Genomic DNA, 23,463 nt, shown 5'->3' with positions numbered 1-23,463 from the left:
ACCCATGTGTTACACTGGAAATGCTAACTGAGGAATTATCCTTTAACAAGGGAGTCTATACCTTACCATGGGAGGCCTTCAGTAAGGAGACAGCCACCTCGACCCCCTCAGCAGAGAAGCCAATTTACAGCTGTCCAATCAATAAAAACTTTTGCTAGAAAACAGCCAAATGCGCCTATAATTTCAGCAAATATAAATATCACTATACCCATTCCCATTGCCCTTGAGTCAATTCTGACTCAGCGACCCTATACGACAGAGTAGAACTGCCCCATAGGGTTTCCAAGGAGCAGCTGGTGGATTCGAACTGCTGACCTTTCTGTTTAGCAGCCGAGCTCTTAACCACTGCGCCACCAGGGCTCCAACATACACTATATTTATACAGACGTTGTTGTTGTTAGGTGCTGTTGAATCTATCCTGACTCATAGTGACCCCATGTGACAGGGTAGAACAGCCCCATAGGGTTTTCCAGGCTGTAATCTGTAGGGGAGCACATTACCAGGTCTTTCTCTCTGAAGACGGTAGGTGGGTTCAACGCGCCAACCTTTCGGTTAGCAGCCAAGTGCTTAACTACTGCACCAACAAGGCTCCTTTTGTGTTCAATATTAACATCCTAGGTGTAAATGAATGAGTAAATCACCCCTCTGGGTTCCTAACAGGCCTACTGTGGACAATACTAGTAAAGGTGGCACATGGGGTATGCCCAATAAATAACAAAGCCCTTCCATCTGAGGGTCACAACAGTGAGGAATTATTGTTATTGGTTGCCACTGAGTTAGCCTCATGGTGACCCCATACATGTTAGAGTAGAACTGCGCTCCATAGGGTTTTCAAGGCGGTAACTTTTTGGAAGCAGATTGCCAGGCCTGTCTTCCCAGGCGCCTCTGGGTGGGTTTGAAACACCAAACTTTTGGTTAGTAGTTCAGCGTTTAACCATTTGCACCACCCAGGGACTCCAGAGAAGGAATTATGAGAACTAAGTTCTAGCCCCAACGGTGTTATCAGCTTGTGACATGAGCAAATTCCTTCCTATCCCTGGCGAGGGATATGGGGGAGAAGGCGAAATGAAAATGGGCCAATGGGAGCCTTGTGAGAGAGCCAGGAGCACTATGAAAACGCTAGGGGTTGTCACCTCCCACGTTCAAGTCTCCTGCTTTGAAAACAGTCTGTCTTCCCTTCCCTCATTAGCAAGAATAGTTGATCATTTCTAAGACATTAAGAACAAAAGGGACGTTTGCTCCTAACTCTTATAATGGGCTTCCTTTTAAAAATCGAGAGTTTAAAAAAAATGGGAGTTAAAGAAAAAGGAGTTAGGGAATACTCTAGAAACAAAGAGCATCTCCAAACCTTTCATGCCCCATGTTATCCTGATAGATATTCCTCATGGAACGATGTTTTCCCCAGGCTCCTGCCAGACCAGAAACCAAACCCATTCCCATCAAGTCAATTCCAACTCATAGCGACCCTATAGGACAGGGTAGAACTACCCCATAGGGTTTTTTGGCTGTAATCTTTATGAAAGCAGGCTGCCACATCTTTCTCTCACGGAGCTGCTGGTGGGTTCGAATAGAACTGCCGACCTTTCGGATAGCACCCGAATGCTGAACCACTGTGCCACCAGGGCTCCCTTGACACCTACCAGGGTTCTAGAGTATTTCTCTATGAAGTTAGCTGAACTTCCTTCATGCCTAAAGTGCCCCTGGGAGCGACTACTGTGTCTGCAAATCCCAGCAGTGGTTTCCTTACTGGTGTGAATTCAGGGGCTTGGAAGGATGAACTCTCCGGGCTTGTCCCAAACCCGCCCGCAGAGCACTGGCAGCGTGAGAAGAGTCCGCTTCTAACCACAGGTTGTACACATTTGGGGGATAAGGAAGTGGGAAGACCCAACAGAGGGGATGGGACAGGTGGATCTGTGCTGTATGAAGGAAAAAAAGGCGGGAGGGGGGACACAGGCACACGCCCCCGCCCCCAGCCCCCAGAACAGACGTCCTCCTGACCAGACTCCTACATACAGGTGGTCCTGACGCTTAAAGGCCTTGCTGCAGATTTTGCAAACGTGTTTCCTTTCCTGGCTGTGCGTCAGGTAGTGCTTGCTAAGAGAACTGGCGCTGCTGAACACCTTCCCACAGAGGCTGCAGTCCAGGAGTGGGTTTTGAGGGGAGCTGTGCTGCCGCTTTCCTCTCCTGGCACTCCCAGAGGTGGCCCTGCCTCCTTCGTCAGCCTCTTTAGGCACCTTAAGCGCGCCTAGCCCCAGGTCTAAACAGAGGGAGAAAGCACAGGTTATAGACATCCGGGGACTTCAAAGAGCATGCCTAAAGCACTCTACAACACTCAGAGCCACGGATGACTTCGTGAGAGCCAGACATGAATGTACACTCCACCCTCAGCAGCTTTCTTTGCCCAGAGAACAAAGTTCCCGGGCAGGCAAACGGAGGTGGGGAGGCCTGGACAGGTCACACCTGTGGGTCGGCGCCCAGTCCTGGAACCACGATCAGAGGATGAGGGCCATGTGAAGCATTTCTACGGCAGGGGACCAACACGGGCAGGGGGCTGCAACAACACCACGATCAGCGCTCCCAAAGAAATAGTGAAATCTGTGAGAGCCGGAACCCGATGGGATTGCCTTGTTTTTCCAGGTCCCACGAGCTTTCTGCCTTTGATAGGGTGCAGTCTTAGCACTTTTCTATTGCTCGTTTTAGTAGAAAATATTTATGTTTTCCTTCTCTGACACGTTTTCCACCTTACACAGGCCTCAGCTTTTGCAGGTTTTTCTGTATACAATCCACAACCTTGGAAAAGTGTAAGTCCTTTCACTCAGCCAATTCCACCTCTGCATTTTAAACTGTGGATCTGTACAAAGGGTTAGCTGCAAGGATGTTCACTAGAGCACTGTGTTCCTGGGTGAGGCGTTAGAAACAACCTACTATCTGACAAGAGGGCAAGCAGGTGGCTGCATTATGGTTTACGTGGACTGTGACATAAGCACTTAAACCAAACTGTAGAAATAGATCTGCTGGCATGAAAGGATATTCCTGCTATACTAGTAAGTGACAAAAAAGTAGCATGTTGTAAAACAGAATTATCCTAGTTTTTAAAAGAGAAAAATTACAGAAAACAGACTGAGAGAATGCGATTGACTGGTAGGAGTGCGGGTAATTTTTATATTCCTCTTTTTACTTAACCAAATTTTCCATGTTTTCATGAATACCATAAAGAATCTCTTGTGCAAAATTATTTTTAAGAACATACAGTTGCCATACAGCCGACTCCAACTCATGGTGACTCCATGCTCCAGAGGGTTTTCAATGGCTGAGTTTTTGGAAGTAGATCGCCAGGCCTTTCTTCCAAGAAACCTCTGGGTGGACTCGAACCTCCAATCTTTCAGTCAGTAGCTGAGCACATTAACTGCGTGCACAATCCAGAGACTCCTGGGTAACACGGTAGGAGGTATATTTTCGCAAATCATGTTTTCTGAGGAAAAGCTGAAGAAACTGGGAATGTTCAGGAAGGAGAAGAGAGATGTCTTCAAACACTTAAGGACCAGCACGTAGAGAAGGGCCGGCAGGTAGAAGAGGGCCGGCAGGTAGAGGAGGGCCGGCAGGTAGAAGAGGGCCGGCATGTAGAGGAGGGCCGGCAGGTAGAGGAGGGCCAGCACGTAGAGGAGCGCCAGCAGGTAGAGGAGGGCCAGCAGGTAGAGGAGGGCCAGCAGGTAGAGGAGGGCCAGCACGTAGAGGAGGGCCAGCAGGTAGAGGAGGGCCAGCACGTAGAGGAGGGCCAGCAGGTAGAGGAGGGCCAGCAGGTAGAGGAGGGCCAGCACGTAGAGGAGGGCCAGCACGTAGAGGAGGGCCAGCAGGTAGAGGAGGGCCAGCAGGTAGAGGAGGGCCAGCACGTAGAGGAGGGCCAGTAGAGGAGGGCCAGCAGGGAGCAGGTTGCTTCTGCCTTGCTCCAAGGGGCAGAGTTAGATTTGATGAGTAAAAATTAAACGGAAGCATTTAGGAGTAAAGTGCACTAAGATTTGCAACTTGCTTTGTATCAAAAACTAAAATGGAACCGGCTGGTACTGGTATGACAGACACACAGAGACCAACGGAACAGAATTGAGAACCCAGAGGTAAACCCATCCAACTATGAGGAGCTGATATCTGACAAAGTTCATTAAATGGGGAAAAGACAAATGGTGCTAGTACAACCGGAGGTCCATCCGCAAAAAAATCAAACAGGACCCACACCTCACACCATGGACAAAAACTAACTCAAAATGGATCAAAGACCTAAACATAAAATGTAAAATAATAAAGATCACCAAAGAATAAATAGAGACAATGCTAGGGGCTCTAATACACGGCATTAAGAGGATACAAACCTAACTAACAACACACATACACCAGAAGAGAAGCTAGATAACTGGGAGCTCCTGAAAGTTAAATACTTATGTTCATCAAAGTCTTCACCAAAAGAATAAAAAGAGAATCTACAGACTGGGAAAAATTTTTGGCTACGACACATCAACAAGGCTCTAATCTCTAAAATGTACAAGATACTGTAACAGTTCAACAACAGAAAGACAAATAATCCAATTAAAAAATGGGCAAAGTATATGAACAGACAGATACCTCACCAAAGAAGGCACTCAGGCGGCTGACACATGAAGAAATGCTCAAGATCACTAGCCACTAGACAAACACAAATCAAAATTACATTGAGATACCATCTCACCCTGACCAAGCTGGCACTAATCCAAAAAACACAAAATAACAAATGTTGGTGAGGTTGTAGGGAGATTAGAAGTCTTAGGCACTGCTGGAGGCAAAGTAAAATGGTACAATTACTTTGAAAAATGTTATGGCACGTCCTTAAAAAGCTAGAAATAAAAATACCATATGATCCAGCAATCCCACTTCTAGGAATATACCCTAGAGAAAAAGAGCCATCACACGAATAGACATATGCACACCCATGTTCACTGCAGCACTATTCACAATAGCAAAAAAGATGGAAACAACCTAAATGCCCATCAACAGATGAATGGATAAATTATGGTACATATACACAATGGAATACCATGAAACATTAAGGAACAATGATGAATCCATGAAATATCCCACAACATGGATGAATCTGGAGGGCATTATGCTGAGCGAAGTCAGTCAGTCACAAGAGGACAAATATCATACGAGACCACTATTATTACACACTGAAAAAAGCAATCTTTGATGATTATGAGGGTGGGGAGAGATGGGAAAGTGGAATCACTATCTAGATAGCAGACAAGTGTCAACTTCGGTGAAGGGAAGGACCGCACACAATATAGGGGAAGTCAGCACAACCGGACCACGCAAAAACATAGAAGTTTCCTAGACACATCCAAACACTTTAAAGGATTGAGTAGCTGGGGCTAGGGCCTGGCGACCATAGTCTCGGGGGACATCTAGGTCAACTGGCATAACATAGTTCATAAAATGTTTTACATCCTACTTTGGTGAGTAGCATCTGGGGTCTTAAAAGCTCACGAGCAGCCATCTAAGATACATCTATTGGTCCCATCCCATTTGGAGCAAAGAAGAATGAAGAAAACCAAAGACACAAGGAACATAGTAGCACAAAGGACTAAAAGACCACATGAACCAGACACTTCACCAGCCTGAGACCAGAAGAACTAGATGATGCCTAGCTACCACCACCTACTGCTCTGACAGGGATCACAACAAAGTCCCAGACAGAACTGGAGAATGTACATTTCCCAGTCAGAAATGTAGACCAGAATTCAAATTCACGAAAAAGACCCTGGTCTGACAGAGACTGCGGAATTCCTGACGCTATGGCCCCAGGACACTCTGCTAACACAGAACTGAAACCACTCCCAAAGCCCACTTTGCAGACAAAGATTAGACAGGTCTATAAAACAAAAAATAGCACGTGTGTGGAATACGCTTCTTAGTTCAATCAAATATATGTGACCAAATGGGCAACTCCTGTCCAAAAGCAAGGGACAAAGGCAGGAAAGGACAGGAAATGAACGAATGGACACAGGAAACCCCAAGGTGGAAAGGGGGAGTACACTGTCACATTGTGGGGATTGCAACCAATGTCACAAAACAGTATGTGTACAAATTTTTGAATGAGAAATTAACTTGAGCTGTAACCTTTCACCTAAAGCATAATAAAAAATAAATAAATAAACTAGGATGGATGGATGGATGGATAGAGGATGCAGGGATGAAGAGATATGGAATAGAGACTAAAACCGACTCACCACAACCCCATGTGCGTCACAGTAGAACTGTGCTCCATAGGGTTTTCAAGGGCTGACTTTTCGGAAGTACATCACCAGACCTTCTTCCAAGGTGCCTCTGGGTGGACTTGAACCTCCAACCTTTCAGTAAGAGCCAAGCGCATTAACCGTTTGTACCACCCAGGGACTCCATAATAAATATGGTAAAATATTAATTGGGAAATCTAGGTAGTGGGTATATGGGTGGTGACTGTATAGTTTCCTTAACTTCTCTATGTACTTAAAATATTTCCTAATAAAATTTTGGGGGAAAAAAGATGAAAGGGAAGTGCAGGGGTCATGAGCACGAGGACCCTGCCTTGCTCACTGCTGTGTTCGCAGCTCCTAGGATTCCTATTCCGGCACTTAGTAACTTTGTTGAATGAATGAATAATGGAATATTTTTCTACCCCCTAGCTGAGTCTGGAAAATGGATCAGGACTGCCTTATGCAGTGGCGAGTTAATAAATCACCTTTATCTGGGAAGCTGCAGAGGCAAGAATCTAATAGGCCAGGGCATTTACGGGGAGGGGTGGTTTACACTAAAGGACCCAAAAATGCTAGTTCTCTGTGGCTTATGAGAGGCAGTGTGCCAGCCATAGTGGAAAGGAAGCTGGACTGGGTGTCCAAGGCCTGGACTCTCAGCCTAACTCTGCCTCTGGCCTCAGGCCATTTGTCACTTCACTTGCCTGGCCTTCCTCCTCCTCCTGTGGGAGATTACTGTGACAAGTGGTTGAGTGACACCAACCGCTTAAAAAGAAAAAACAGGACTCCCTTCCAGGAAAGTTACCAGCCTTGCTAAGCTACCTTAAAATGCTGATTGAATTATATGAATATTAACCAGTATTTATTTCTAACGTCTCCAATATCTTAAATTTGCAAGCCATCTAAAATTTAACATCTATATGAAATGGGAGTCTTATTTAATTTTCCAGCTGTCCCAATCTCATTTGGTTAAGAAGTCATCTTTATGATATGATGGCATTATTTTATGGATCTATGGCCTGAGCCATGCTACACTGTTTTAATTACGGTGGCTTTATAAGATGCTATGATATCTATCAGAACAAAGAGGAAATAAAAAGAACAAAAAACCAAACCCTTTGCCATCAAGTCGATTTCAACTCACAGTGATGCTACAGAGAAAAAAGACATTTAAAATTTATTATATTTTTACTCAGAAAAAAAAGGAGGTCTCTCATTTTTCCAAATCTATTCTTGATGAAATAGTCCTTTGTGAAGTCTTAAAATGCTTCCTTCTTCTATGTAGGTCCTACACATTTATTGTTAAATTTATTACTAGCTAGTTTATTTTAAGGTCCTAAGAAATCTATTTCCCTTATATTGTTGATTACTGCAGGTATATAAGAAAGCCGTGGGTTTTTGGAATGCTAAATACTAATACTCTAAATACAGTACTAAACTGTCTTCTTTGTTTAGAAAAAATGCTAATTGAAGCAATTGTGTTGTTTGTAAAAATTGGCAAGGACACTGAGAAGCAGGCCAACTGAGCCACTGGCCCCAGAGACTACCCACTCTCCCTAGAAAGCTGTGCAATAAGAGCTGTTTCTGTGCTCTGGCCGCGTAAACCTATTTTGGGGAATATGTTCAAGAAACTAATCCAGAAGAAAACAGTGTGTACAAAGTTGTTCACAGAAGCACTCGAACAGTCCAACAAGCAAGAACTGGGCGTAACAACACTATGCAATAGCTATTACAATGACAACTGTACAGTCTGGCTTCATCTATGAAAGCAAATACAGTCAGTTCTAAAGTTTTTAAATAGAATTATATATTACAAAACTATTTTAAAAAGTTACCTCTCTGCAAAACAATGTCTGTCTGCCTAAGTAACTCTAACCACGTTTTTAAGGATCTACTTGTGGAAGCCAGGGTGGGTTTTTTTTTCCTTTGCTTATTGCTTTTCCTTGTTTTCCAAGTTCTCTTTAATAAACGAGCGCAGTGAAACCTGTGAGAGCTGGAACTCCGCGGGACTGCCTTGTTTTTCTGGGTCTTGCAAGTCTTCTGCCTCTGCCAGGCAGTCTTACCACTCTTTCGTCTCTCCTTTTACTGGGAAATATTTGAGTTTTTCCTTCTCTGACAGATTTCTGTCTTACACAGATTCCGGCTTTCACAGGTTTTACTATATTACTTTTCTAATTTAAAAAAAAATATGAATATATACTTATATATGGACCTGGATGTAAGTTAGAAAAGTGTAAAGGTTTCTTAGAATTTAATGTTCAGTGGAGTCCTTTTTTTCCTATGAGGTAAACACTTCAGTTCAGAAGAGACTAGGAAAAGCTGAATTTGATTAAGGACGTGGAATACAGGCAGACCCTGGATTACGAACAAGTTTCGTTTCTGAATCTGTCTTTAAGTCAAATTTGTACATAAATCAAAACAGTTAGGTACGGTTTGTATCTAACGTGAGTCAAATGTCTGTCTTAGTATATGGTATGTAGTGTATCTTTCTATGCATAAAAAACATTAAACACTTCCAGATACACTAAAAACATCTTTAACGTAATAATACATTAACAATAATAATGTTTTGATTCAAGTCAGAAAGTAGAGCCTGTGTGTTATTACGAACCACTGTAACTACCTCGAATTTTTAACATAATAGGCTTTAAGGGGGTTGGTTCATAACTATGAGTTATACAGATGTTCGTAACTCTGGGACTACCTTATTTTGGGAAAATCAGAGTCTTACGAAAACTACAGGTTTCTCTGCCCAGCAAAACGCACACTTACTCGCCACACCCAGTACTTTTCATGTAACTTCTGTGGCTCAGGTCGGGAACCCTAATTACTGTACCCCCAGGCCTGGCCCAGTGCCTGCAACACTGTGGATGTCCCATGATTCTAGAGTTTCATGCTTAGCTATCATTCCAAGCTGGCAACAAGGCTTTCGCTTTGTGTGCTACATCTTGTGTGGAGCGTGAGGGGAGTGGCTCAGAAGTTTTTCTGTTAGCAAATCATCGGGACATTTCTTGACCTGTTTATCCCAATGACCATTAATAATCCTTTTGAAAGGCCAGGGTTTTCAGACATGGTCTTCCCTGTGCATAATGTGATTTTAAATATCAAAAAACTCTAGCTCAACCAACCAGTCTAAGCAACTGACCCATAAATTGGGTTTAGAAACAAAAATAAAAAACCAAATTTACCCTCTGGGGGAAGCCTACTGACAAACCAAAAGGAGATTCAAACAGGTGATTTAATAACTTCATTAGATTTCTCTCTTCTCCTCTGCTGCTGAAGAGAAGGAACTAGAAATGAAGCAATGAGCTGTCTAAAATTCAGTATAACAATATTGGTAAAAATAGTATCTGCCCAGTGCTTTTTATAGTCTACAAGATCCTTTACATTTGTTTCTTCTTTTGATCCTTATTGCTATTACTCTGGGAGGAAGCAGAGCGGGTAATATTGTTCCCCCCACTTTACAGATGAAGACACTGAGGCTTAGGAAGGTTACACAACCAAACAGCAGAATGGACAGGATCCCAGTTCAGTCCAGGAAAGCAAAGAGAGACTGGAAATGTGATGCTGTTGTTGCTGTGTGCCATGGAGTTGCCTTCGACTCATCGCGACTCCATGTGACAGGGTAGAACTTCCCCATGGGGTTTCCTAAGCTCTAATCTTTACAGAGCATATTGTCAGGTCTTTTTCTCCTGTGGGGAGCCCTGGGTGAGTTCGAACTGCCAACCTTTTGGTTAGCAGCTGAGCTGAACTGTTGTGTCACCAGGGCTCCTTCTGAAACATCCAAAGGGAAAGCCTGCCTGCACACAAGATGAGGCCATTTCAAACATCCCAATTTCTTGATAGTACTCCTGAGGATTACTGTGGAATCTCCTTTATCTAGGATGTTGGGAACAAGTCCCAAATAGAAAAAAGGTGACTGTCTCCTATTCACCCAAGGAAAAGGAAAATTTTCTTAACCAATCCCCAGCTGGCCACGGAAACTTTCAAAAGTCCCACCGGGCCTTGGAGCCTGTGGACAGCCTCACCTTGTAAGGAAGTCTGCGACTCTGGGTCTGTGTACTCCTCCAGCAGCTTCACAGAATCGCTGTCCTTTCCCGAGTAAAGGGACAGCGTGTCCAAGTTGTCCTCAAGCACCTCACTGGGCACATCAGGCGCCGGCAGGCTGGGGTCCAGACCCAGATCACTCAGGCCGGCATAGAGCAAGTCTCGTGTGTTGGGACCCAGGTCCCGGTTGAGGGTGTCACTGCAGTTGAGCCCCTGGCTCTCTGAGAAAGAAGGGAGGTGCATCTCGGACGGAAGGGCACCCTCATCCCCAAGGCTGTACTGCTCCATGGCTCTCTGCTGCTGGGTCTTGGCCAAGAGCTGCTCTATAGATGGGCAGGGTCGCTTGAGGAGGAGAGATGGAGAGAGCCCTGGATGGTACCTGATGCCTAAAAATGAACAAGGAGGAATCAAAACGATGACACAGCACTATAGCATGGCAGGCAGAGCATGGACTTGAATTCAAACTGATTTGTGTTTGAGTCCGTTCTCTGCCACTTAATAGCCACATAACCTGGTACAAGTAACTGAAGTTCTGAGTGTCAGTTTCTTCACCTGTAAAGTGGGTAGAAGACTAGCTCCATCATAAGGTTATAGGAAGAAATAAACAAAAGGACCTCCAACAACATGGTGGACCGAACTCCAACTATATTGCTGTCAAGAGCCGTCAAGTTGATTCTAATTCATGGTGACCCCACGTGACAGAGCAGAACTGCCCCATAGGCTGTCCTGGGCTATAATCTTTATGAGAGCAGATTGCCAGGTCTTTCTCCCTTGGAGCCACTGGGTGGGTTCGCACCACCAACCTTTTGGTTAGCAGCCAAGAGCTTAACTGTTGTGCCACCAGGACTCCTCTCTTCAGCTATAGATACAAGAAATATGACAAAAGATCATTTTTAACATGTAGCCAAGTTCAAAAGATGGCAGGGGCGGGGGCAGGACAAGTTCTAGAAACAATGAGAAAACTCAAAGCTGGAAATGTAAGCTCAAGTTCAGTTCAAGGGAGAGGAAAGGTAGGCTCAGATAAGGGGCCTAAAGCTGTGCTGTTCAAAATGTGGCCACAAGTCCCGTGTGACTCTGAAGCACTAGAATGTGACTGGTCCAAACGGAGATATGCATAGAGTGTAAAACACAGGCTGAACTTGGAAGACTTAATATAAAAAAAAGAGGGCAAATTTAATAACTTTATACTGATTACAGTTTAAACATAATGGGTCTTGAAACTGGAGTCCCTGGGTGGTACAAACAGTTAATGCAGCCAGCTGCTAACTGAAAGGCTTGAGAAGCCTCGGGATTCTCTGGGCCTTCTGGATTGCCAAGTCACACAGAAGGGACTGTAGATCTGTGGACATTCATTTTCTGAGGCAAAACGGATTTCTCCTCCAGTTCCAAAGCTTCTTCTACAAAGCTACAATAAACTGCTTTCATTAAAAAAAAAAACAAAGCCCAAACTTGTTGCTGTCGAGTTGATTCTGACTCACAGTGACCCAAGAGGAGAGGGTAGAACTGCCCCAAAGGGTTTCCAAGGAGCACCTGGCAGATTCGAACTGCCGACCCTTTGGTTAGCAGCTATAGCACTTAACCACTATGCCACCAGGGTTTCTGTTTTCATCCTATACACCAATAAAGAGAACTATGAAAAGGAAATCGGGAAAGCAATACCGCTTTTAACAGCCCCTAAAAAAAATAAAATACTTAGGAATAAATCTAACCAGGGATGTAAAAGACCTATACAAACAAAACCACAAAACACTACAGCAAGAAACTAAATGAGACCTACATAAATGGAAAAACATACCATGCTCATGGGTAGGCAGACTCAACACTGTGAAAACGTCAATTCTACCCAAAGCAATCTACAAAAACAATGCAATCCTGATCCAAATACCAACAGCATTCCTTAATGATGTAGAAAAACTAATCATTAACTTTATATGGAAAGGAAAGAGGCCCCAGACAAGTAAAGCACCACTGAAGAAGAAGAATAAAGTAGGACTCGCACTACCTGACCTCAGAACCTACTTTAATATCTGGAAAAGGACATAAATATGTTGCTGTGAGGTTGAACACACCTATTCTGCGTGTGTGTAAAAATACATGTATATTTTCAAAATATGTATATTTTCACACTAAACAGACAATAGGTAAGTGGTAACTTTTGTGAAATGTAAGACAGTACACAACACTGGGGAAGCCGGCACAGCTTGTCCAAGGCAAGTCCCGGAAGCTCCACAGACACATCCAAACTCCCTGAGGGACCAGATTACTGGGCTGAGGGCTGGGGACCATGGTCCCGGGGAACATCTAGCTCAACTGGCATAACATAGTTGACACAGAAAATGTTCTACATTCTACTTTGGTGAATAGCATCTGGAGTCTTAAAAGCCTGTGAGTGGCCATCTAAGACACCCCACTGGTCTCACCCCTTCGGGAGCAAGGGAGAACGAAGAAACCTAAAGATACAAGGGAAAGATCAGTCCAAAGGAGTAATGGACCACATCTACCACGGCCTCCACCAGACTGAGTCCAACACAACTAGATGGTGCCTGGCTGCTACCATCACCGACTACTCTGACAGGGATCACAACAGAGGGTCCCAGACAGAGCTGGAGGAAAAGCAAGAACAAAATTCTAACTCTCAGAAAAAGATTAAACCTTCTGGCCTGATAGACACTGGAGAAACCCTGGAAGTATGGCCCCCAGGTACCCTTTTAGCTCAGTAATAAAGTCACTCCTGAGGTTCAGCCAAAGATCAGTCAGGCCCATAAAACAAAACAAGACTGAAGGGACACACCAGCCCAGGGGCAACGACTAGAAGGCAGGAAGGAACAGAAAAGCTGGTAAAAGGGCACCCAAAGTCAAGAAGATAGTGTTGACATATCGTGGGGTTGGCAACGAAGGTCATAAAACAATACATATACAGTTTAATGAGAAACTACTTTGTTCTGTAAACCTTCATCTAAAATACAATTTAAAAAATTAAATTAAAAAAAATAAAACACAAAAAAGCAAACCCCCTGGGCCAACATTGAACTTACTCTTGTTCTGTCAACAAATACATTCAACAGACGCTTTGACTCCAGAGCTTACGCTCTTACCCACTTTATGATGCCAATCTCCTGAAAAATGAACTGTACTCTGCTGATGTTGTTGCTGTTGCTGGCAGCCATAAGGTAGCCCGACTCAGGGTGACACCATGCACAACGAACCAAATACTGCCCGGTCCTGCTCCACCCCCATGATCGGTTGCAGACTGGACAGTTGTAATCCATAGGGTTTCCACTGGCTGATTTTTGGAAGTCGATTGCCAGGCCTTTCTTCCTAGTCTTAGTCTAGAAGGTCTGCAGAAACCTGTTCAGCATCACAGCAACACTCAAGCCTCCACTGACAGACAAGTGGTAGCTGCACATGAGGTGCACTGGCCAGTCTCCCTCACAGAAGACGGTTATTTTACCACTGAGCCACCAAATGTCCCCAAAACTGTATACCACTCTGTCTCAAACTAGAAAAAAACAAAAGGGGTTGGATGGAGGCAGCACGAGGAGACATAACATCTCCCACTTCCTTTCCCAAATGCCGAATCACCTGCTTTTCAACCTACTCCAACAGTCCATACAACAAACTGTCTGATGACCACCTCGCACAGGCAAGCCAGAAATCCAAAAGCCATGCTTTGATATTTACATCCTTTCCCAGATGGTAAAGCAAACCCCCTGGGCCAATACTGAACTTATTCTCGTTCTGTCAACAAATAAATTCAACGCAACAAGAGTTTTAGCACCTTCTCTGTACAGAGCAAGATGCTCTGGTGGTGGAATGGTTATGTACTCAGCTCCTAACTCAAAATTCGGCGGTTCAAACCCACCAGCAGCTCCACAGGAGAAAAGACCTGGTGATCTGCTCCCATAATGATCGTAGCCTACGAAACACTATGGTGCAGTTCTACTATGTCACATGGGGTCACTATGAGTTGGAATCAACTCGATGGCACCCAACAACAGTAACAACATGTACTGAGCAGAGACCCTGGGTGGTACAGTTAACATGCTCAGATGCTAACCAAAAAGTTGGAGGTTTGAGTTCACCTACAGGTGCCACGGAAGAAAGGCCTGGAAATCTACTTCCCCAAAAAATCACTCATTGGAAACGCTATGGAGCACAGTTCTACTCTGACACACATGGGGTAGACCTGAGTCGGAGCTGACTGGATGACAACTGGTTAAGTACTGAGTTCCCTGCTAGTCCCTGTGGGGCAGTTTGTGGGCCCCTGAGATGTTATAGGTATTCCCAACAGTCCAAATGTTCTTTCCAAGAGTTTTTAATTTTTTTTTTTTATTTGGAGGACAATCCAAAAGGAAAAGAATACAGTATGTTTGGACCACTGGACCAATACCTTATAACCAACCACATACTACCATGTGGTTTCAATGTTGTGTTGACCATTGCAGTAGTGCCAAACAGAACTACTTTAATTGCTACACGCTAATTAGAAGAGGTTGGAGGTGCATTTGACTTGTAATAATGCCTTCAAGTTCAAATGTGGGTCAACCAACATTGTTGATGGTTGCTGTCCAGCTGATTGTGACTCAGGGCGGGCAACCCCATGTGTGCAGAGTAGAACTGCTCCAGAAAGTTTTCGAGGCTGACATTTTGGAAGTAGATTGCGCCTCTGCATGGGTTCAAATGACCAACAGTTCAGCTAGCAGTCAAGCATTTAACCATTTGCATCACCCAGGGACTCCACCCAACCAATATCATGGTACAAATGGAGGTTCTGTTGCACTTAAAAGTTGAGAAATGGGTGGGAGTACTGAAACTCACAGGGCCTGCTAAACCCAGAAGAGCCCAGTGTTGGGGTCGGCAAAGTACTTATTTCAAGGGACAGTTTAATTTCAGCAAAACACCATTCCTCTCATTAAATTAATGTTTAAAGTTATAATGTAATTTGAATTACATTGGCTTGGTTATTTTGTTTGTATTTAATTTGCAAGTTCATTTTGGATTTATAACTGCAAAGGAGCTGTAAGCTTTAGGACTTGATGCCTTGTTTTATCATCATTTATGTCTTGTCGAATATCTTAGATTTAAGTCAACACTGGAAATCCAAAGCAATTAAAAAAAAAAAAAGGCCCATTATTCCTTATTACATGATACACCGGTAGAGGATACAGGTATTCTCCTATGAAATGCCACCACCTTTTGGGAAAGTAACTCACCAAGGGTCTCCAGCTACAGAAAGAAACCCACAGTTAATCAGATGCCATTGAGTCAATCCTGATTCCTGGTAGCCCCACATGTGCCAGAGTAGAACTGTGCTCCATAGAGTTTTTAATGGATTTTTTGGAAGTAGATCGCCAAGCCTTTCTTCCAAGGTGCCTCTGGGTGGACTTGAACCTCCAACCTTTTGGTTAGCTGCCAAGTATGTTAATCATTGGTACCACCGGGGGACTCTGAGCCCACAGTTAGGTAAATAATATTTACTGTGGCATTGTTTGTAGGGAGGGAAGCAAAAAAGGAAGGGAGGCAGGGAAGGAGGAAAAGAGGGAGGGAGGAAGGGAGGAATGTGAATATCCGCCTGGCCTACAAAGGTGTTTTATTTAGCCTGCAGTACGTTTAAATATTTTTCAATTAGTTATCAAGTTGAAAAATCTAAAGCAGCGCCGCCCAGCTCCTTCTGTGCTGGAAGGAGTGTTCTAAATCTGCACCACCCAATGTGGCGGCCACTAGCCCCGGTGGCAGTTGAGCACTTGACATGTGACAAGTATAACTGAGAAACCGAATGTTTTTATTTTATTCCATTCTAGTTCACAGAAGTTCAAATTTATGGTCTGATCCACAACCAGTCACGGGGATGGTGCAGGACTGGACAGTATTTCATTCTGTTGTGGATGAGGTAGCCATGACTTTGGTGTTGGCTCAATGGCAGGTAACAATAACACAGAGTACAAATTTAAACAGCTGCAAGTAGCCAGTGGCTAGTGTATTGAATTGGGCATTACAGATCTAGAGATTTCTCATTAAGATAAGGATTTGCAACTTCTATTAAAAAATCTGAGTATCTGTCAACATCAGGTCCACATGTCTGCAAAGTGACAATTGGCTGGACCTGAGAAGCTGAAGCTGCCTTTAGAGAGAGCGTGCACTCTCCAGTTTGCCACACCCCTCACTACTCCCTATTGTCTCACACCTGCCCGCTTCACTCATTTACATGTCCTGCAAGGCCCCTGAAACGATCTGATTTTTTTACCCTGATTTGTGCAATTTCCCTTGACTAATTCCTCTTTCTGAGGAGCCCTGGTGGTGCAGTGGTGAAGTACTCAACTGCAAACCAGAGGTGGGCAGTTTGAACCCACTGGCTGCTCCAAGGGAGACAGATGTGGCAGTCTGCTTCTGTAAAGATTACTGCCTAGGAAACTGGGGGCAGCTCTACTGTGTCCTATAGGGTTGCTATGAGTCAAAATCAACTCAACTGCAACAAGTTTAGGTTTTTTTGTTTGTTTAATCCCTCTTTATTCAGCTCTACCAAATCAAACTCTTCAAAATCAGGCTTGAATCCCATCTCCTTTATAGAGAATACTCCCAACACCACAAAGTCTAAGATTTTTTCTTCCTCCTCTTAACTCAGAGAAACACTTACCCGACGATCCATTTGGCATTTATTCCAAATGGCCTCCGGAATTTAATTATCTTTCAGGTTCTTCTATTTACCTCAGATTACAAGCTCCGGGAAAGAGTCCTGCTGGCACAGTGGTTAAGCATGCTCATTGGTGGTTCAACCAATCAGCCACTTCACGGAAGAGGTGGCAGTCTGCTTCTATGAAGATGACAGCCTTGGAAATTCTGTGGGGCAGTTCTACTTTGTCCTACAGGGTCACTATGAGTTGAAATAGATCAATAGCAATGTTTTGTTTTTTTTTTTTTAAATAAAATCCAGGATGGCCGGGACTCTGTTTCACGTGTCTCACGTCATCTTGCCTGGCATAGAACTTTGATCACAGAAGCCTCGCAGCATCGCTTTCACTAATGACAGGATTCCATTCTGCCACCTCTTTTCCTCTTTGAAAAGCCCCGTTCTGCCAGCCTCTTAAAAAAATGGATTATGTGCCACCTTCTTTCCTTCTCTGCATCAATGTTACCAGCGAGAGGGGTGATCAAGTCTGAGTAGCATCAGGCTGTTGGGAACCATGGGAGGGTGGAGAGATTTGCAGCTTTTACCCAACTATTGTAACGTCTTTCCTTATTTCCCACTCCAAATATTGTTCTAAACCATAGACTTGTTTTGTTTGGCCTACACCACATTTTAAAACCAAAAAAAAATGGAATTAGCTGCCAACATTAAGAAATGGGAAGATTTTACCAAAAGATAGAGATTTCTGGCTTCTCTTGCTATTCCCTGACAGTAACAAAGGACAGAGCTGAGGGACATCTCTGCATAGGATTTATGGCCTTCAGTTCCTATAAACCAGCTGCCATTGTATCCGCTCTGACTCTTGGCAGCCCTATGTGTGTTAGAGTAGAACTGTGTTCCATGGTGTTTTCAATGGCCGATTTTTCAGAAGTCAGTAACAGGCCTTTATTCCAAGGCACCTCTGCGTAGACTTGAACCACCAACCTTTTGATTCGCAGCCAAGCATGTTAATCTTTTGCACCATTCGACGACTCCTCCAGTTCATACAAACGAAAACCCATTGCCATCGACTTGATTCCGACTCACAGAGACCCTATAGGACAAAGCAGAACTGCCCCATAGGGTTTCCAAGGATGTAAATCTTTACAGATTTCTCATGGAGTAGCTGGTAGGTTCGAACTGCTAACTTTTTGGTTAGCAACTGAGCTCTTAACCACTGCACCACCAGGGCTCCCCAGTTCACAGAGTTCTCATTTATCCTCCTGCCTGGCCTCTATAATCATCATTATCACAGTAACAACAACAACAACCCATTGCCATTCTGACTCACAGTTACCCTATAGGACAGAGTACAACTGCCCCATGGGGTTCCAAGGCTGAAATCTTTAGGGGAGCAGAATGTCACGTCTGGTGGGTTTCAACCACTGACCCTTCAGTTGGCAGTGGAGCGCTTTAACCACTGCACCACCAGGGCTCCTCCCAGCAACTATAATAGCGCTAACATTTATCGAGGCTTTCCCATGTGCCTGGTACTGCTGTAATCACTTGTATCTCATTCCATTTAATTCTCCTAAAACGCCTCTGAGACATGCTATGTGACTTTACAGATGAGGCAAAAAAAGTTCAGAGAAATTTAGTAACTTGCCCAAAATCAGAGTTAGGATTCAACCCCAGGTAGTCAGACTTCAAAGCCCTCCTACTTAACCACTCCACATTCGAGTTTGGGATACCATCCCTACGCTTTGCACCTACATTGTTAAGTTGAACAAATTAGGAAGACGCCCTCCTCCAGCCAGGTAACCAATATATCATTTTAACCAGAAGGTTCATTCATTCCCTCTGATTGCCCATTTAAACAGTGGATTTAAAGCTTACCTTGCCAAAGGAAAAGACATGGAGAAATCAGAAGGTATGCTTCTGTAGTTCCCACGAAAAGTCTTAAGTAGAGATAACTAGGAGCCCTGGTAGTGCAATGGTTAAGCTCTCAGTTGCTAGGTCAGCAGTTCGAACCTCCACCCCCCCGCCCGCCCCAGTGGCTCTGAGGGAGAAAAGACCCGGCGATTTGCTCCCATAAAGATTACAGGAAAGCTGCTAACCAAAAAGTCAGCAGTTCAAATCCACCAGGTACTCCTTGGAAACCCTATGGGGCAGTTCTACTGTGTTATAGGGTCACTATGAGTCAGAATCGGATCGATGGCAATGGATTTTTTTTTTTAAGATTACAGCCTTGTAAATCCTCTGGGGCAGTTCTGCTCTATCCTACAGGGTTGCTACGAGTCAGAATCGACTGGACAACAACAGGTTTTTAGTTTTAGAGCTAACTAAAGGAGGAAAAGAGACAGCAAAGTTTCTTAGTCCTCAAAAGCTGATACTACCAGAAAATGCAAATAAGCATTAAAATCTAAAGGAGCAGTTTTCAAAGTGAGGTGGAGGGGAACCCCTAGGTGCCCTCAAGACTCTTTCAGGGAGTCTGCAGGGTGAAAACCATTTTCATAATAATACTCAGATGTAATCTGCCTTTTTCATTCTCAATGAAGTTTTCCAGAGGCTACAGGACATGTGATACTGCAAGAGGCTGAATGCACAAGCAGATATGAGAAGCCAGATGACTGCAAAAATGTAAAACAAATGCCACTCTTCCCACTATGTTTTTTGTTTTCAGAAATAGTTCTTTTTAAATGAAAATGTTGCCTATGTTAATGTGTAATGGATTTATTATTGCTATTTTAAAATGAATCAATAAAAATTTTTTTTAAGCTCATTAAAGTTCTAACCGGATTTATCAGTAAATACAATTCACAAAAACAAAAACTCTCTGGGGTCCCCAACATTTTTTTTTTAAGGTAAAGGGGTCCTAAGATCAAAAAGTTTGAAAACTGCTGTTCTGAACCGATAAAGTTCTATGTTACACACATGCCCAAGCGGGCGTGTGTATTTGCGTGTGAATTTAACACCGAACCCTAGGTGGTGCAAACAGTTAAGCAGTCACTGAAAGACTGGTGGTTTGGGGCCCCCTGAAGGTACCTCAGTAGAATGGCCTGGAGATCGACGTCCAAAAAATCCGCCCTTTAGAACCCTACGGAGCACAGTTCTACTCTGACACACAAGGTATGCCATGAGTCAGAACTGACTCAAAGGCAACTGATTTTTTTTTTTTTAAACACAGAAAGAAACTCTAAAAATTCCAAACTGGTGGCCAGAAGTCATGCTTTCTAAGACCCCACACTGTTTTTTAATACTTATTAAATTCTTTGTGAACACTGGAAAATCAGAAGGTTTTACATTAAAGAGAGTTTTCTGGCCTCTTCTCAAAAACAAAAGTCTGAGAACACCGAGCTGGTGATTCCACGTGGCAACCTTTAGCTAGGCCACTTAGCTAGGTCCCGCACTCTTGTTTACCACAGCCCCCACCACTTCCACCCTTTACCTAACCATCCCCTGTAGGTACCTGTGTTGCTACTCTGAGCAAGAGAAGGCAAAAGCTTTTTTGCAATAGGCATCAACAGTGAAACATACACCAATTTAAAAAATGTCTGCATTCCTCCAGAGGGGTCAACCTGTGCAAGAAGTAACCCTCTTCCCTATCTGACTTCCCAAAGCAGCAACTTATATGGTCTCCCCTTTGGCATAGAAGACACGCCTAACAGTCTCTTGAATGGATTAGAAGCCCTTCTGAGAAAGGAAGGGAGCCATCTAACAAAGTAGGTGTCTTTGGACAAGTGCAAAGGGAAGAAACTCACCAAAAGAGCAACAAGGATCTCCAGGAAATGGGACAGCCCAGTTTAGGCCCCACAAAGAGGGGGTTCAGGTAACAGTCAAGAGCATTGGCTATTTCCTCCTGAGACACTGGGTGGTAAATTCTAAACACCCAACCAATTTCTTTGCCACAATCTACAGCCTTTTCTTCAGGCCCTGAAAGCAAAGCAAAAGTGGTGGAAAGGAAGGGGCAGTCAGAATTCGGGCCCCTAAAGAAATAAGGACACAGGTGTGATATTTAGGGAGGGGGCAATTTTTAAAAAAAGGAAGAAAGCAATACTAAATCTAGGTGGCAAAAAAGTTTTGTTAAAGAGACAAGTTTTCAACCTTTTTTTTTTTTTAATCCCCCTGGGAAGAGACCTGCAGGTTCTGCTAGGAGAAAGCTAATTGGGGTGGAGTAGGGGGGTGGAATTGATGATGCAAAGGGATTTTTGTCGGAGAGATTGGGGGGAAGGAGGGGCGTTGGAAAAAGAAATACTCGGCTATGGAGAAACTGGAAGGACTGGAATTAATTTGTTATAACGGAGGCAAATTCCAAAAGTGGGGACTCCGAATGGGAAGAAATGACTTGCTCGAAAATGATCCTGAATGGAAGGAAAACCGGGATAAGACTTTTTTTTTTTTGCTAGAGGGAGTTTCTAAAAAAAAAAGGGGGGGGGGGAAGCAAAATCTAGGGAGATAGAAGTGTTTTTTTTTTTGCTGGAAGATCCTAAAAAGAGCCAAATCTGGGTCCCCCAAAGTGGAACTATTTAGGGGGAAGGAGGATTTTTAGCAGAAGGAGCCTGGGAGGGGAGGCGGAATGCAAGGCCCAGATGCAGAAAGTGGAGGTCGGGTAGGGCCCGCGGCGCGAGCTGGGGCGCTGCGAGGGGGCAGTTGGGGCCTGGGGGTCGGAGAAGGAAAGAAAATGGGGTGCAGCAGGCCACGGGCCCCTTAAGGAGAGTCTTCTCCAACCGGAAAGGGCTGCCGGGGTGCAGCCAGGGCCCGGAGCTGTTGGACTGCAGGAGGTGCGTGCGTGACGCGGGAACGGGGGCACCCGTCGCGCCCCTCGAAAGACTAGGTGGGCCCCTCTAAAAATAAGTATATAAACGAATTAGATTTTAAAAGGGAGGAGGGGGTTGAAAAAAGAGGAAAGAGCGGGAAAGGGGGGATAGGGAAGAAGGGGAGGGGCACGGGCAGCAGCAACCGGGTTTTACCCGCCCCGGGGGCTCGCGCGCCGGGCCTCGCACCTCGCGCCTCGCGGGGCTCCCAGCGGCCCCCCCGCCGCCCGCGCCCACTCGGCGCGCACGCGCACGCGCAGCCCGATCCGCTCCCGGAGCGCCCTGCTCACCCGCGGCCTGGGCGCGCGTGCGTGTCCACGGGCAGCCCCAAGAGACCCAGAGCAGCCTCGAGCCCAGTCGCGCGCAGCCCGGACTCCCGGCGCGTGCCGCCTGGCTGCGCAGGCCCTGCGGCACCGGGGGGCGGGGCCGTGCGAGGGGCGGGGCTTGTCGTGGTCAGGTGACCCGCGGCGGGCGGGAAAGGAGGCGGTTGGTCGCCATTTTGGGAGGCGGGCGGTTAAGGGCGGGAGAGAGGGGAGGCGGAGGCGGGGAAGGGACTGCGGGGAGGGGGAGGGGCCGGGCTCGTACGGGCCCCGGAATAGAGGCAGCTCAGGAGGTCGGTCCCTCTGGCCATTCCTTGAGGGCAGCGTTGGAACCTAGTGGTTGGGAGCAGCCGCTGCTGGGCTGTAAATGGATCACTGCGAGCCCGCAAGGGGGAAGCTGACCAGAAAGCGCCACCACAGAGTCGTGGTGCCCAGTGTTGCGTCCTGCGTGTTCCTGAGGATGGTGTGGCAGGGTGCAGCAAACAGGAAGAGATGACATTCAGGGAGTCAGTGGGCTTGAAACCCACAAAAAGGAACCCGATCTGGTCCTCTATTCGTTTGTCAGACACTGAGTCTCGTGGGCACAGCTCTCTGCTGAACTGTGTTGTGGGAGACGAACTGGAAAGAGTCGTGGCGTGAGGGAGTTGACGGATCAAGGAGTTTGAACCCTCCAACAATTTAGAAAAAAAAAATACCAAACCCATTGCCATCGAGTCGATTCCGACTCATAGCAACCCTAGAAGACAGGGTAGAGCTGCCTCATAGTTTCCAAGGAGCGCCTGGTGGATTCGAACCCTCAACCTTTTTGGTTAGCAGCAGTAGCACTTAACCACTAGGCCACCAGGGTCTCCCCAATAATTTAGAAGGAGGATTTATTCCCTAGAAGAAGGAATGCTAAGAAAAATTGAAGGCTGGAAATGCATTAAGACCCAAAGTAGATGAATGGTTGCCTGGGGTTGGGGAAGCCCTGGTGGTGCAGTGGTTAAAGAGTTCTACTGCTAGCCTATGGGGTCGCTATGAGTCAGAATCACCTCCACCAGAAGGGGTTGGGTTGTGTTTGGTTAGGTTTGATTAGGTTGGGGGTTGGGAATGGGATTAACTGTAAATGGACATGAGGGATCTTACTGGGATGATGGAAATGTTCTGAAGCAATCATGGTGATGGTTGCACAACTTAGAAAGTTGACCCCAAAAAATCATTGATTTGTAAACCTGTGATGGGTGACTTTTACGGTATGTAAATTGTTGTTGGGTGCCACCGAGTCTGTTCTCATAGCGACCCCATGTGACAGTAGAACTGCTCCCATAGGATTTTCTAGGCTGTAATCTTTACAGGAGGAGCACTGGTGGCACAGACGTTAAGCGCTCGGCTGCTAACCCAAAGGTCGGTAGTTCGAACCCATCAGCCACTCCTCCAGTCTT

The 23,463-nt window shown here is 45.2% G+C and overlaps 1 protein-coding gene across 1 annotated transcript in view; it reads right to left on the bottom strand.

Moving 5' to 3' along the window:
* ZNF541 (zinc finger protein 541) overlaps positions 1-22,104 on the bottom strand; it is a 54,298-nt gene extending 32,194 nt beyond the window's left edge. The window contains exons 1-3 of the mRNA XM_049901353.1: positions 22,013-22,104; positions 10,286-10,690; positions 2,014-2,257 (exon numbers count right to left, since the gene is read on the bottom strand). Coding sequence (XP_049757310.1) covers positions 2,014-2,257; positions 10,286-10,592 — 551 coding nt within the window. The 5' untranslated portion in view covers positions 10,593-10,690; positions 22,013-22,104. The remainder of the gene's footprint in view (positions 1-2,013; positions 2,258-10,285; positions 10,691-22,012) is intronic.
* Between the last annotated feature and the right edge of the window lie 1,359 nt (positions 22,105-23,463).

Source organism: Elephas maximus, chromosome 11 (assembly GCF_024166365.1).
Source record: "Elephas maximus indicus isolate mEleMax1 chromosome 11, mEleMax1 primary haplotype, whole genome shotgun sequence".
Taxonomy (NCBI): Eukaryota; Metazoa; Chordata; class Mammalia; order Proboscidea; family Elephantidae; genus Elephas; species Elephas maximus.
Note: the sequence above shows the minus strand (reverse complement) of the source record. Positions and strands in the feature narration are given on the sequence as shown.